Source organism: Bombina bombina, chromosome 5 (assembly GCF_027579735.1).
Source record: "Bombina bombina isolate aBomBom1 chromosome 5, aBomBom1.pri, whole genome shotgun sequence".
Taxonomy (NCBI): domain Eukaryota; kingdom Metazoa; phylum Chordata; class Amphibia; order Anura; family Bombinatoridae; genus Bombina; species Bombina bombina.
The window spans coordinates 573,953,160-573,970,426 of record NC_069503.1 but is presented as its reverse complement, the minus strand read 5'-3'; the positions used below and the strand labels follow the sequence as shown (position 1 = coordinate 573,970,426).

At 33.3% G+C, this 17,267-nt stretch overlaps 1 protein-coding gene across 1 annotated transcript in view; it reads right to left on the bottom strand.

The window, feature by feature from the left end:
* Window positions 1-17,267, bottom strand: part of LOC128661561 (inter-alpha-trypsin inhibitor heavy chain H3) — a 173,045-nt gene that overhangs the window by 40,263 nt on the left and 115,515 nt on the right. The window contains exon 16 of the mRNA XM_053715804.1: window positions 10,612-10,638. Coding sequence (XP_053571779.1) covers window positions 10,612-10,638 — 27 coding nt within the window. The remainder of the gene's footprint in view (window positions 1-10,611; window positions 10,639-17,267) is intronic.

Genomic DNA, 17,267 nt, shown 5'->3' with positions numbered 1-17,267 from the left:
GTATAATTGTATATCTGATAATATATATAATACACATATATATTTAATGTATGTTCCATACAATTCCCTATTTATAGTGTTATCAAGGGATGCATTTGAGAGTCATAGTTATATTTGGAGATTAAGTAATTATAATTTAATATTTTAGCAGTATATTAGATTAATAAGCCATATAGGATATATTAATGATATCATTTCATTTAATATTCTGATAGTATATTATCACCTTTCCTAGATATATTCATATCATACACATACATGTGAGTAGACATCTGTTCTGATTAATGATGATATATATCTATATTATATAGTCTCGTTGACCATCTGATATAACTATATTCCATTATCTGAGGACATTTCTTAATAATGTTTGAGTGTACAAAAATATATATTTATGATATTATTAGAGTACAATTTATAAGGTATGTACCAGTTAATTCAGAATCTCTGAAAAAACAAATTCCAAGAGTTGAATAAAAAAATCAATCTGAAAAGTGGAAAAGTTTTTGCTATTACTCAAAACTGCTCTCACTGCTCCTACACCACTCACATGGGTGATGGAAGTGTATAAACTTTCCACATCAAGACTAAAATGTAGAAATGTACTGGTACTCAAACTCAATGATTCCATTTTTAGCAAAAAATCCCCAGTATCCTTAATATAAGAACTTGCAGTTTCAACAAAAGGTCTAAAAATGTTATCCAAATACTTTATATGGAGACATTAGAGCACAATGAACCAATACTAGAAACAATAGGGTGACCCGGGGGCTCCTTTTCATTTTTATGAATCTTTGGCAAAGTGTAAATTACAGAAGTTTGTGGATGTTTAATCTCCAAGTATTTGGCCAAATCTTTACCAATGACTGCATTATTAAGTGCATAAAGAACAATTCTGTGGAGCTCCTTCTGTATCTACCCATTTGAGTGGAGTAGAAGCAGTGAGAGCAGTTTTGAGTAACAGTAAAAACTTTTCCACTATTCAGATTGATTTTTTTATTCAATTCTTGGAATTTGTTTTGTATCATAATTATTTCCTGTTTGGGGATAAATATTATTTACAGATACAGGGCACTGCAATGGGTTCCAACTTCACCCCTAATTATGCTAACTTGTTAATGAACATGTTTGAAGAAAGATTTGTTTTTCCTAATATGGATTTCATTTGGTATGGTGCCTGTTGGTGGCGCTACATCAATGATGTCTTCGGAATATGGTTGGGCGACGTTGGAACCCTGATTGCATTTGTCAATGATTTGAATAGTTCCACTTCTCATTTAAAGTTTAAACTCACGTATAGTGAGGAGTATCTGGTATTTCTTGACACTAGGGTTATCAAATCGTGTAACTCATTAAAGGTGGATCTTTTTAGGAAATCTACTGATCACAATAGCATTTTACACTTTGACAGTGCTCACCCCCTAGCCCTTTTAAAAGCTTTACCCCGTAGCCAATTACTCAGGGTTCGTAGAATTGTGACTGACGAGACTCTGTTTGATATTAGACTTAGGTAAATGAGAGATCGATTTGTAGAGAGAGGCTATCTGCTGACCATGGTTGAAAATTAGATGAATTTGGTCTCAGCGGTCTCTAGAGAGACCCTTTTGGGTCCTAAGAAGGATTCTGTGAATAAACGTAATGGTCAGCAGATGGTCTTTGTCTCTGAGTTTAACTCCCAAAGCTATGTAATTCATAATATTATTAAAAAACATTGGGGTATTCTAGCCAAATGCAACCCTGATGTGATTGAATTTCCAGATGTACCTATGCCGGCGTTTAAATGGGGCTATAACATTCATCAAAATTTGATTAGAGCTGATATAGGTTCCCCCACTATTTGTGATAAACAAAGGAATTTAACTAGTAAAAACAGTGGGTGCTTTCCATGTCTTGGATGCTCCTATTGTGGGAACATGATTAAAGGTTCAACTTTTTCCATCCTAGATCTGGTAAAAAGTATTCTATTAAGGGGTACCATACCTGCAATACTCAATATGTGATCTATTTGGTTAAGTGTCCTTATGGGCGGGGCTATGTGGGGGAGATGACTAGGCCCATTAGGGAAAGGATAATTGAACATAAAAGCACTGTGAGGACTAATAATAAGTTAGCCCCTGTATCCTGCCATTTTTCAAAAATGGGACATGCTGTTAATCAGCTCAGATTTCAAATTATTGAGCATATCCGTAGACCTTGAAGAGGGGGTGATAGAGACCTCCTGCTAAAACAGAGGGAGTGTTTCTAGATATATAAACTAGGCACTATGGAACCTGAGGGTATGAATAGGGATTGGGATCTTTCAGTATTTTTATAAAGTCTTTTCTATAACTATTATATTCCTGTTTTTGTTGCTTTATTAGTTTGCTGACATGTTATATTTTGATATTATGTTTAATTTGCCCTTGTCTGACTGCTGCTCAGTGTAAGGTCCCAGAGCATCCCTTATGTGCACTTGTTTTTAGATTTTAGAGATGAAAGGGTTAAAATTGTAAATATATCCTTACTGCCCTCTTGTGGCGGTTGGGTATATAAGGGTGCTGTGTACCATTATGTTTTACTGTATGATTAAGGGAAGGTACACCTGTATGTATATGTCATACCGCTGTTTGTCCTGCTTGAATATCACCATTGACAAAGGTGTCTGTAATGACACCGAAATGTTTTGTATAATGGATTTTATTATTTAAAATAAAAGTGAAGTTTTACTCTGATACTTGGAGTGGAAAATATACAAAAATATCATCAGATATATAGAGAAATATGTATTTATAAATAAATAAAAGAAATTCTTATATGTGAAGAAAATTAGAATGTGAAAAATGTGTTTCATGTCCGATTAGCACAGTTCAGAAAATGCGATCAGGTTAGCACGCAAGTTTGAGAGTTAGGGTTTTTTCCACTCTACAAGGTCCATTGAAATCTTTGGGAGAATATGTTAATGTTTACAATATTTGAAGTTAGGTTTTTTGTGCGCGTTGGGTTAGCTTTTTAACTTATAATGCACACAATACCCGGCACATGCAAAAAGCTTACTTCTAGCAGAGTTAACACACAAGCAGGAGCGATAAACTCTTAATCTAGCCCTAAATTGTATTTTATTTTTTACACATGAAAAGTTTAGTTATCTTTTAATGTTTTTTTTTTCTTTCTGCCATTAGATGAATGTACAAATGTAACATATACATTTTATTAATTACTCTTTTCTTCCACAGGGATGGAAAAAATGAAAACTTTGGGAGATAATTTACATTTTTTTCTAGAGGTTTGTAATTTAAAGACGTTTTTCATGGTCCACCCATTATTTAACCCATTATGCACGTCTTATCCTTCTCTCTTAGAGCACATTTCATACTAACTGAAAAAATTTTTACCAACTGAATACTAAAGCCCATAATCATTAATCTCCTACAACATGCCTGATGTATAGGTAATTTGCCTTCTTTAAATGACAAAGGAAAAAAATCACTAAAAGGACTCTATGATCTCTCCATACATTTAAACTTCTAAAGATTTATCAATCCACATGTTATTTTATGTAGTTGGCGCATTTAAACTCATAGAGATACAGAGAATTAATTATGTAAGAAAACGCAACAACTGTTGAAGCGGTAAAGGCTGATGAGAACACTATATACTGTGCCTCACTATATTCAGTCTGTCAAGGTATATGTGGGGTAAATAAATATATATATTTTAATCATATATTTTAAGGCTATGCAATACAATTATATTTATTCAGATCTGAACTGGTCAGCAGAAAGGACTCATTTCTGTCAGATAAACTGACTTCAGACAGGTTTGGTTCTCCCCCACTTCTTCAATTACACAGGAAACTAATAAAAATTACTTCAAAAGAGAAATTCCTAGCTAAAGTGAGAACAATAGAACATTTTGTTTAATTAAAATGTAACCAAAGTTTCAGAAACTATATGTGTGATTGCTTGGGAATGTGAGATAAAATCTATTTACCCTTCCCAATGTACCTAAGAATCTTACTCAGGTGACAAATCTTATGAGGATTTCAGCATTACATTTGAGTAAGAGACAAAAAGTCTGAAAACTGAGTACTGAAAGGGCAGTGAAGGCCTTAGCCAACAAACAAATGCTATGGTGTGACTCTGAAACCTACTGAATGCATGCCCCAGAATGTATTAAATATAGAAATTTGGGAAATTGTCTAAATTCTCTATTATTACATGGGTATTTGCTAAGCTTGGGAGATAACTATTTAGTCAGTCAAAAATGTTTAATAACCTCTGTATTGTTTATATTTTTCAGACATAATTTCAGATCTGCATGAAGAAGGTTCATACATCCTGGGCTTATTAGAAACATAAAATATGATATATTCATATTAGAACACAATGCAGGCAGAACTATTGGAAATATAAAAATAGGCTGTTATTTCTATAGAAATACCAGGATACTGATAAAATTATAATGCATTTTAAGCTAATAATTAGCAGTATTAAATTGCCTTAGGAGAAACAAGAAAACAGCGCATCCACGATTCACAGTAGAGTTTATTCAGGAGACACACCTACATATATAAAATTGCACTTACAAGATAATGATGATAAAAATGCCTGTAGCTCAAAATTTAGCTTGATGGTTATAATCCTGAGCAGTCCATACAGAAGTTTCCTCTTTATGCCGACCAGCAGCTTCCAATTCGACCTCCCTGCTCCGGCTTAAATACAGCAACTTATACAAATACAAAAATTTAAAACACAATATTCCTCATATCAGGGAAATATTGAACACCCAACGCGTTTCCTCTGCTCACAGGCAGACTTTCTCAAGGGACATGTATTGTATGACTGATTCTATTCTCAGACCAAACTTAAACTTTCAAATTTTCCCGCACTCATTACCTGTTTGTGGGAGGGTAACTAGTATACCATATTACCCTTAATACATAGGCACTAGTACCACAAACAGTCACAGAGATGTGCATTCTATGTCTTCACCTATTCCCTAACATAAATAAAAGAGAGAATCACCAGTATGTAAAATATTTTGAAATTATAAAACCTATTACTAAACCTATTAAAAGTACTTTTTTTTAAAAAACTAACTTAATCTCACTTATGGTATTTGACCCCCATTTCATATTGCACTTAATTCATACATTTATGCTTCATGAAAATATAAACTTAATAGTCGTAGCAGATGGTAAAAAATAATAATGGAAAAATTAATGTAAGATAAAAGAACCTAATAAAAGATTATACACACTTCCGTATACTTCTCTATTATTGCACCTATTTATGAACATTTGAGAAGTATTTATTTAATTCATGATGCCCTAATTCATAAATGCCTGCAAATCAATATCAATATTCAGGCCTTTTGGTTCCAGGCAATCTAGGCGATGTATCCATTTTGTCTCACATTTCCTAAGTAATAGTAACCTTCTATTTGGACATGGTCCTGGTTTTATCTGCTCTAATACTCTTATAGACAAGTCTTTGTGATTACTGTTATGCACATTATTAAAGTGACTGGATACACTATGCTTGTCAAATCCTGCCTTTATATTTTCAATATGTTCGTACCATCTTCTTTTTATGGTTCTTTTCGCCCCAACAAGTTTGAAATGTATATAGACCTGCAAAAATTTGTTCGAAAAATGACGCTCAAAAGGTATTATTTAAAAGATGAATATACAAGAAATCGGTCAATCTTAGATTCTAATGATATTAAATCACTATCAATTCTGAAGGCTCTAGAAAGAGACCAATGTATAATAGATCAGCCTGATATAGAAGATCAACTGTTAAATTTGAGTACTTATGAGGAAGAACCCAGTATACAACATAGTAATCTGAAACGTAGATCAACATTTAATCCCATACATGCTCAAGGTGAACATATTCGAGTGTTTAATGACCTTGTAACTAGGGACTTTAATGAAGCATTTGACAAAAAAGCCAAACATTTTGTACATAAATTTAATGATAACATCACTATCCAAGAAAGGAAGGCTTTGAAGGACCTGATGAGTGACACTAATGTGGTGATCAGGCAGGCTGACAAGGGGGGGGGAATTGTCGTTCTAAACAGGCAAGACTACATTGATGAGGCAGATAGGCTATTGAATGATATATCTACGTATCAAAAATTAGAAGGGGATCCCACTATGGAGTACAATACAATACTGAGAAACAAATTGATAAAGGCCAAAGAAAATGAAATAATAAATAGTGATGAATTTGGATTTATTTATAATTGCTGCCCAAAGATCCCAACCTTCTACCATATACCAAAAATCCACAAAGATCGAAATAGGCCCCCAGGGAGGCCTATAATTTCTGGAATAGACTCTATAAGTAGTAATTTGTCAGTATATATAGACTGGTATTTACAGCCAATAGTCAAAACGATCAAATCATATATCAAAGACACATCTGATATAATTCAGAAATTAGAAGGAATGGAATGGAGGTCTGACTACATATGGATATCATGTGATGTTTCTGCCCTCTACACAAACATCCCACATGATTTAGGGATATCGGCCTTTAGACACATGTGTGAGGGTTGGAACATCCCTGATATCCATATGGAATTTTTAACAGAGGCCATGAAATTTGTATTACAGTACAACTATTTCCAATTTGAGTGAAATTTCTATAAACAAATTCGGGGTACGGCCATGGGTACTACCATGGCCCCCTCATATGCAAATATATATATGGCACACTATGAACACCTATATATCTGGAACAATAATCCCTTTAAAAAGAACATTTACCGTTTCTATAGATATATAGATGATATAATAATGATATGGCAAGGAACCAGTGAGGAATCAATAGAGTTCTTAAAATTTATGAATAATAACCAATGTAATCTGAATTTTACAAACAATAGTAACAAAGAATCTATTGATTTTTTAGATGTCACTTTTTTCATTAAAGATAATAAAGTAGCGACAAAAAATTTCAGGAAACTGACAGATAGAAATGGCTTCCTAAACGCCAAAAGCGGGCATCTCAAAAGCTGGAAGGACAATATTCCATATGGACAGTTCAGACGTATAAGACGTAACTGCACATATGACGAGGACTATTTAAAAGAAGCCAAAATTTTAGAGGATAAACTAATCCAAAAAGGTTATAATAAAGAACTGGTAGAAAGAGGAAAAGAAAAATGTTTAGTAATTCCAAGGGAACAGGGTGTCATAAGCTCAGTTCATAAACAGAAAGAAGATATTAATACACAAGTGAAGTTTATTACAACATATAACGAAGGATCAAAAATGGCTAAGAATATACTAAAAAAGCATTGGGGAATACTAACAGGTGACCCTATTCTAAGAAATCATATAGGGAACAATCCACACGTAATATTCAAAAAGAATAGAAATCTAAAAAGCCTGATAGCTCCTTCAAAATTGAAAAATATAAAAGGAAGGAATATAAATACAAATGGGCCCACAACTCTATCTAATTGGCTACAATTGAAAGCAGGCACATATAGATGTGGCAGAAAAAATTGCAGTATGTGTGACAATATTATTAAAGGAACAGAGGTTAACAACTATGATAATAGTAAAAAGTTCAACATTAATTGTAGAACAACATGCCAATCCACGTATGTGGTTTATCAACTCCTATGTAAATGTGGGAAAATATATGTAGGGCGTACGAAAAGAACCATAAAAAGAAGATGGTACGAACATATTGAAAATATAAAGGCAGGATTTGACAAGCATAGTGTATCCAGTCACTTTAATAATGTGCATAACAGTAATCACAAAGACTTGTCTATAAGAGTATTAGAGCAGATAAAACCAGGACCATGTCCAAATAGAAGGTTACTATTACTTAGGAAATGTGAGACAAAATGGATACATCGCCTAGATTGCCTGGAACCAAAAGGCCTGAATATTGATATTGATTTGCAGGCATTTATGAATTAGGGCATCATGAATTAAATAAATACTTCTCAAATGTTCATAAATAGGTGCAATAATAGAGAAGTATACGGAAGTGTGTATAATCTTTTATTAGGTTCTTTTATCTTACATTAATTTTTCCATTATTATTTTTTACCATCTGCTACGACTATTAAGTTTATATTTTCATGAAGCATAAATGTATGAATTAAGTGCAATATGAAATGGGGGTCAAATACCATAAGTGAGATTAAGTTAGTTTTTTAAAAAAAGTACTTTTAATAGGTTTAGTAATAGGTTTTATAATTTCAAAATATTTTACATACTGGTGATTCTCTCTTTTATTTATGTTAGGGAATAGGTGAAGACATAGAATGCACATCTCTGTGACTGTTTGTGGTACTAGTGCCTATGTATTAAGGGTAATATGGTATACTAGTTACCCTCCCACAAACAGGTAATGAGTGCGGGAAAATTTGAAAGTTTAAGTTTGGTCTGAGAATAGAATCAGTCATACAATACATGTCCCTTGAGAAAGTCTGCCTGTGAGCAGAGGAAACGCGTTGGGTGTTCAATATTTCCCTGATATGAGGAATATTGTGTTTTAAATTTTTGTATTTGTATAAGTTGCTGTATTTAAGCCGGAGCAGGGAGGTCGAATTGGAAGCTGCTGGTCGGCATAAAGAGGAAACTTCTGTATGGACTGCTCAGGATTATAACCATCAAGCTAAATTTTGAGCTACAGGCATTTTTATCATCATTATCTTGTAAGTGCAATTTTATATATGTAGGTGTGTCTCCTGAATAAACTCTACTGTGAATCGTGGATGCGCTGTTTTCTTGTTTCTCCTATACATAGTTTTTGCCTCTACGGGACGCACACAGTGGAAGCCCCGTGATACACCAGCAGCACCTGATCAGATTCAAGCAAGATCTGTGGAGTTTCTGTAAGGAGACACCCGCTCCTTCCTTGTACTCGCTGTGGACATCGGCAAAACAGCTTCAACCTGAACTGAACCAAGTGCGGTCTGTAATCATTTTTTTGTATCTTGTTTGCCTTGGGAACCACTGCCAAAAAACTATAAAAGAACAATTGTGGTACAAATACGGAGCGGTAAAGGACTAATTGTAACTTTGTTTGTGGCTACACGCTTATATTAGGAGACGTGTATGACATTTTAACAGCAATTTTTATTTCCATGTTTTCTATTAATTTTTCTGACGATAATTGCTGTGTATAATATTTTCTCTTGGTATTTGCATTTATATTAACCCTATTGCAAATTAATACTTGAAAATACCTTAAATTACTCTATCTGGATAATACCCAGGGTCACTATAGACGTGTGCCTCCAATTGCAAACAGTAGCGCTGTTAGTATTCTCTCAAATTAAATTGCCTTAATATAATAAAATGTTAATAATATAAAACATGACGTTTCATATCAAAACGATCAGGAAATTGATCTGATGCTGCTTCGCCTATAATTAATATTGGGAGACATTAATACAAGAAATTATGGCAGTTATTACATAGTTTAAAGAAATATTTCACTGTCTAAAAATGTTGGTTAAATGAATTTGTATGTATTGTCATGCTGCAATTGTTTTGTCTGGATATCTGCTGCCACCTAAGGGCCAATACTGGTAGGACAGTTAAGGGAATTTAACTGTCCAAAAGATATGTTGCCATGGTAAACGTTTCAACTCTAAGGGTGACCAAGGGCCAATCCAAATAGACATCCCACCTAACCAATGGGATGGTCAGATCTCATAGGGCCACTCCCATGGTTTCATAAATGAGTGAAAAGTTATTTAAGTGAATGCAGTAAAGAGTAGAGGACAGATTTTGCTGACTTGAATGATATATACTGCTGGGCGTCCAAAATACATTAATTCTGAACAAGCTGATCTACCTTTTTCTCAGTGATTGCAAAAATGTACTTATATATTTTCTGAGATGAAACAAGGAATCCTTGGTAACTGAACTATCAATTTTGGTAACGTATATATATAAAAAGAAAGAGGGCAGTCTGCATTTTACTAGTATTCAGCCTGTGTATGGTTAAACAAATCATTGATGCTAAATTGTTTTATCTATACAACTGTAGAGTTATAACTCAGAATTGGGTCTTTACATAAATAATATATACAATTTCTGATGTTTTTAATGAAAGTATAGATTGTCCTATTGTTTAAATTAGCACTGTTAGAATTGTGTTGCTGGGGTTGTTAGCTAATATTTTAGATCTCATTGTAAATTGTAATATTTTAAATGCAGCTCTGAATGAAAGGTTGGTTTTAAAGATACAGTTTTCTGGGCTTCGTAAGAAGGATAGCATATTTTAAGAGTTGGTTTTAACGCATATAAATTTATTTCATATTCCTTTTATTACAAATATATTTCAAAAATGTTCATGGATATTAACTAAATAAAAGAATTCAGATATTTATATTAATTGTATGATTTCTAGTAGATGCATGTCGATTAAGGGTTTCTATTTTTAAGGATAACTATTATTTGTATTATAACCCTGCCATAAGCTGATATATTATTTGGAGAGCAACTACTAAGATTTTCATAAATATACTGACATAGATTCCCTTATATGACTCTTGCTGTATTGCTTTTTATCTTTAGTAACATTTTGTGATATAGAAGTTAGTTTTTATACATACTTGTGCAATGTTAACAGGAGAAAAACTTACCAAAGCTTGTAGAAGGTACACTTGGAACTGTATGGAAATAAAAATCAGTTATCAAACAATATCAATAACATATTAATGCATATTAAAGTAATTTTTTATATTATATCAGCAGCAAAGCATTGCTTGGCAACGAATTTGCATACAAAAATGTAATTTAATTTTGTTTACAGAAGTGGAATGTTTTTAAAATCAAGTACAAGCTTTATTCACTAAAAAACATTTTGAATATATTTCCTGGTCTGCCAAAATCAAGGGGGAGGGGCAACAGGGCAATTTTCACAGCAACAGACAATGCTTGTGATCAACACTCACACAGTGATGGTGCCCTGGAGTTTTACTGAAACCATTGGTATATTTTAATAGAATTTTCTATTAGAGGGCAGCAGATGGCGATGTTACAATGAGTGCTCCCCCTGTTCCTCAGAGGTGTTTACTCTTATAAGCACCAGCTGGAGCCCGCCCTGCAAGTGCTGTACTTGGCTAGACAGGAAGGACATGTGGTGCTGCGTTTATGGGATAAGGCATTCATTAGGTGAGTGGGTTAGCTGTGTTTTTTGGTGCAGGGTTAGGTAAATAGACCTGGCATTGTAAATGAAGCAATGTAATTATAGTGTAAATTCTCATATGTGTGAGTGTATATGTGTGTGTGTATATGTGTGTGTGTTTACACATGTGTTTGTATGTGTGTGTGAGTTTATACATGTGTTTGTATGTGTGTGTGAGTTTATACATGTGGACTGTGAGTGTATGCGTGTTTCATATGTGTATGTGTGTGTGTTTATATATGTGTGTGTGGATATGTGTATATGTTTGCATTTATATATGTCTGTTTGTGTTTATATGTGTGTGTTGTGAGTGTCAAATCAGTGAGCAAATAACTGTAAGCAGTGTAATTATAGTGTAAATTCTCTTATATGTGAGTGGGTGCATGTGTGTGTATATATATTAGACATGTGAGTCACTAAAAAATTGTGTTTTGTTTCGGCAAATTAGTTAAATAAATAATTTCGTTTCTGCAAATTAGTTTAGTTAAGTTTAAAAAAAAAAAATTGTTTTGGCAAATTAGTTGTTAAATCGTTTTATCGGATCCGTTCGTTTTTTCAGATCCATTCTTTATTCATATGCATTATTCTTTTCTGAAGTTTAGAATAGAATAATTCATATAAATAAAGAATGGATCCGAAAAAAACGAAAGGATTTGAAAAAAACATTTAATTTAACATAACTAATATGCCGGCGATTGCCGAAATAAAAATGATCTAAAACCGCAGCCTCAACCCACATTGCCGACACTAAATAAACCACACACCCCTACATCGCCAAAACTACCTAAACCTATTAACCCCTAAACCGCACCCCCACATCGCTGACACTAACTAAATCGCTAAATAAAGCGATTAACCCCTAAACTGCCATTCCCCAACATCGCCGACACTACCTAAACCTATTAATCCTTAAACTGCACCCCCCCCCACATAGCCAACTCTACCTAAACCTATTAATCCCTAAACCGCACCCCCCACATCGGCAACACTAACTAAACCTATTAACCCCTAAACTGCCGTTCCCAAACATCGCCCACACTAACTAAACCTATTAACCCCTAAACCGCACCCCCACATCGCTGACACTAACTAAATCGCTAAATAAAGCGATTAACCCCTAAACTGCCATTCCCCAACATCGCCGACACTACCTAAACCTATTAATCCTTAAACTGCACCCCCCCCCACATAGCCAACTCTACCTAAACCTATTAATCCCTAAACCGCACCCCCCACATCGGCAACACTAACTAAACCTATTAACCCCTAAACTGCCGTTCCCAAACATCGCCCACACTAACTAAACCTATTAACCCCTAAACCGCAGTTCCCAAACATCGCCAACACTAACTAAACCTATTAACCCCTAAACCACTGGCCCCCACATCGCAACAACCTAAATTAAACTATATTAACCCCTAAACCTAACTCCCCCTAACTTTAACATAATTAAAATAAACCTAAATTAAAGTTACAATTATTAACTAACTACCTATTTAAAAATAAATACAAACTTACCTGTGAAATAAAAATGAAACCTAAGCTAGCTACTAACTACCTAGTTAAATAAATACAAACTTACCTGTAAAATAAAAACAAAACCTAAGCTTACACTAAAACCTAACATTTCAAAAATAAAAAACCTAACATTACAAAAATAAAAAGAACCTAAAATTACAATAAATAAAAAAAAATACCATTAAAAAAAATAACAAACAAAATTATCCAAAACAATAAAAATTATTCCTATTCTAATACCCCGTTTTAAAAAATAATAATAAAAAAAATATATATATAAAAACTTAATCTATAATAAACTACCAAGGGCCCTTAAGCTGTTTTACTTTAGGGCAATGCCCTACAAAAGGCCCTTTTAAGGGCCCTTGGTAGTTTAATATAGATTTTTTTAATTTTGGGGTGTTTATTTTTTAACGGGGTATTAGAATAGGAATATTTTTTATTATTTTGAATAATTTAGTTTGTTATTTTTTTGTAACAGGATTTTTTAATTTTTGGGTGGGTTGTTTTTATTTTTAGAATAGGCATTTTTTATTTTTAATGGGCCGGAAAAGAGCTGAATGCCCTTTGTGGGTTTTGGGGCGCGGGTTTGTAATGTTAGTGTGTGTTTGTTTTTATTTTTTTGCAAAAGAGCTGTTAACTTTAAGGCAATGCCCCACAAAAGGCCCTTTTAAGGGCCCTTGGTAGTTTATTATATATTATTTTTTTTTATTTTGGGGTGGTTTTTTTTTACGGGGTATTAGAAAAAAGAATCATTTTTATCGTTTTGGATAATTTCGTGTTATTTTTTGTTATGGTAGTTTTTTTATTTTTTGTAATTTTAGTGTTTATTATTTTTTGTAATGTTAGTTTTTTTATTTTTGTAATGTTAGTTTTTTTTATTTTTGTAATGTTAGTTTTTTTTGTAATGTTAGTTTTTTTTTAATGTTAGTTTTTTTTATTTTTGTAATGTTAGTTTTTTTTTGTAATGTTAGTTTTTTTTTAATGTTAGTTTTTTTATTTTTGTAATGTTAGGTTTTAGTGTAAGCTTAGGTTTTAATTTTATTTCACAGGTAAGTTTGTATTTATTTTAACTAGGTAGTTAGTAAATAGTTATTTTGTAGCTAGCTTAGGTTTTATTTTTACTTCACGGGTAAGTTTATATTTATTTTTAAATAGGTAATTAGTTAATAATTACTTGTAACTTTAATTTAGGTCTATTTTAATTATGATAAAGTTAGAGGGTGTTAGGTTTAGAGGTTAATATAATTAAATTTAGGTTGTTGTGATGTGGGGGCTGATGGTTTAGGGGTTAATATGTTTAGTTAGTGTCGGCAATGTTTGGGAACTGCGGTTTAGGTGTTAATAGGTTTAGTTCGCTTTGGCAATGTTTGGGAACGGCGGTTTAGGGGTTAATAGGTTTAGTTAGTGTCAGTGATGCTTGGGAACGGCGGTTTATGGGTTAATAGGGTTAGTTAGTGTCAGCGATGTTTGGGAACTGCAGTTTAGGGGTTAATAGGTATAGTTCGTGTCAGCGATGTTTGGGAACGGCGGTTTAGGGGTTAATAGGTTTAGTTAGTGTCAGCGATGTCAGGGAACAGCGGTTTAGGGGTTAATAGCTTTATTTAGTGATTTACTTAGTGTCGGCGATGTCGAGGAACTGCGGTTTAGATTAGAACAATGAAAAATTCCGAATATGAATAATGGATCCGAAAATTCGGAAACTGATTTATTCATTTTCGGAATACTTGTTTTGAAAACGGGGGAAACCCAAAACGTTAATTAAATACTTTGTATTTTTATGACAAGACCCTGTGAGTGACTTCCTTCCTAAAGAGGTTTATGTTATTTTGAAGTGCACCCGGAGCAGCATAGGCATATACAGCCTGATCTAAATACCAGAAGTGCTTCTACCAACATTTTGATTATATATATGTGTGTGTGTGTTTGTGTTTATACATGTGTGTGTATGTGTTTATACATGTGTGTGAGTGTGTGTATGTGCGTGCGTTTATATATGTCTGTGTGTGTTTATATGTCTGTGTGTATGTGTGTGTGCTGTGAGTGTTAATCAGACAGCAAATAACTGTAAGCAGTGTGATTGTAATATAAAATTATTATATGTGAGTGGTGTATGTGTGTGCATTTATGTATGTGTTTATGTATATATATATATATATATGTGTGTGTGTGTGTGTATTTGTGTGTTTATTAATGTGCGTGTGTTAATATATGTGTGTTTTTATGAGAATGTGAGAGTGTGTGTTTGTGTGTGTGCGCATTGTGAGTGGTAGAGCAATGAGAAAATAACTGTCAAAATATACTGAAATAAGAGGTGGCCTTCAACGTTTTAGAAATCAGTTTGAGCATACTTAAGTTTAGCTTTCAACAAAGAATACCAAAAGAACATAGCAAATTTGATGATAAAAGAAAATTGGAAAGTTGTTTAAAATTGCAAGCCCTATCTGAATTATGAAAGTTTAATTTTGACTTGACTGATCCTTTAAGTGCTGTTTTTGCAAAAATAGGTCATTATAGATGCTAATTACATGAAACCTGGCCTGTAATAAACTATGTTCTCCTTTTAGTAATGGGGTATGTCTAAATAAGACTACTGCTTTTCATTTCTCTTTTTTTAAAATTGCATTTTGTACTTTGTTTGCTCTGTATATAAACAATATCAACACAACCAGTGCAAAACATTCTAATCAGATATCAATGATGGACAAAATGTGTTGTAATTATAGGGTGTTTACTGTCCCTTTCATTTCAGATGACTAAAATACAATTGTTTATTACCAGTCACTAGAATGTCTGAGCTATATTTATCTACTGTTCATATGTTTAGTGCTTTGCAGTTTCTGTTTTTAACTTTAAAGTTTAACCATGATATTTGTATTGCAGCATTTTAATACCACCTTAAAAATGAAGACGACAAATTATTTAACTATAAACAATGTAATAATATGTTTTCAAAGTTGATGACATGGATTGCACTTGGATTTTGAAGTAGTTTCAAAGTACAGTATTATTTCAACAACATGCAAACAAGAGTGCTTTGTGAAGAATGTACTTTAAAATATGCCGTTGTGGGGTATAATGTGTGTCAAATTTACAAGATTAATTTATTTTTTTAAATTGCTGGATTTTATTTATCATATGGAATGTAATTCATTTGTCATCTTTAATTTGAAAATAATAAACCAGTTTTCTTTCATGTAATTAGTAAGAGTCCATGAGCTAGTGACGTATCGGATATACATTCCTACCAGGAGAGGCAAAGTTTCCCAAACCTTAAAATGCCTATAAATACACCCCTAACCACACCCACAATTCAGTTTTACAAACTTTGCCTCCCATGGAGGTGGTAAAGTAAGTTTGTGCTAGATTCTACGTTGATATGTGCTTTGCAGCAGGCTGGAGCCCGGTTTTCCTCTCAGCGTGCAGTGAATGTCAGAGGGATGTGAAGAGAGTATTGCCTATTTGAATTCAATGGTCTCCTTCTATGGGATCTATTTCATAGGTTCTCTGTTATCGGTCGTAGAGATTCATCTCTTACCTCCCTTTTCAGATCGACGATAAACTCTTATATATACCATTACCTCTGCTGATTCTCGTTTCAGTACTGGTTTGGCTATCTACTATATGTAGATGAGTGTCCTGGGATAAGTAAGTCTTATTTTTTGTGACACTCTAAGCTATGGTTGGGCACTTTATTTATAAAGTTCTAAATATATGTCTTTAAACTTATATTTGCCTTGATTCAGGATGATCAATATTCCTTATTTCAGACAGTCAGTTTCATTATTTGGGATAATGCATTTGAATAATCATTTTTTTTCTTACCTTAAAAATTGTTTCTATTGACTTTTTTCCCTGTGGGCTGTTAGGCTCGCGGGGCTGAAAATGCTTCAATTTATTGCGTCATTCTTGGCGCAGACTTTTTTGGCGCAAAAAAATTCTGTTTCAGGCTCGTAAATCTGTCTCTAGAAAGATTTATTATTGAGTCTGGAAGACCTACTTTTCTTGGCATTCTTTTAAAATTCATAGAATTTTATTATTTTTCAGGTTGGTTTGGATAAGGTTTTGTCTTTAGTTCTTTGATAGGACAAATCTCTACTCTTTCTGTTCTTTTTTCTCAGAAAGATTGCTAATCATCCTGATATTCATTGTTTTTTACAGGCTTTGGTCCGTTTCAAACCTGTCATTAATTCAATCTCTCCTCTTTGGAGTCTCAATTTGGTGCTGAGGGCTTTATAGGCTCCTCCGTTAGAAAATTTGCATTCTCTGAACATTAAATTACTTTCTTGGAAAAGTATTGTTCCTTTTGGTTATTTCTTCTGCTAGAAGAGTTTTTGAGTTATCTGCTCTTTTTTGTGAATATCCTTTTCTGATTTTTCATCAGGATAAGGCAGTGTTACTTCCTGATATTCATCATTTTGTTCAGGTTTTGATTCGTATCAAACCTGTCATTAAGCCAACTTCTCCTCCTTGGAGTCTTAATTTGGTTCTGAAGGCTTTTTAGGCTCTTCTATTTGAGCATATGCTTGCTCTGGACATTATTTACTTTCATGGAAAGTATTGTTCTTTTTTGACATCTCTTCAGCTAGAACA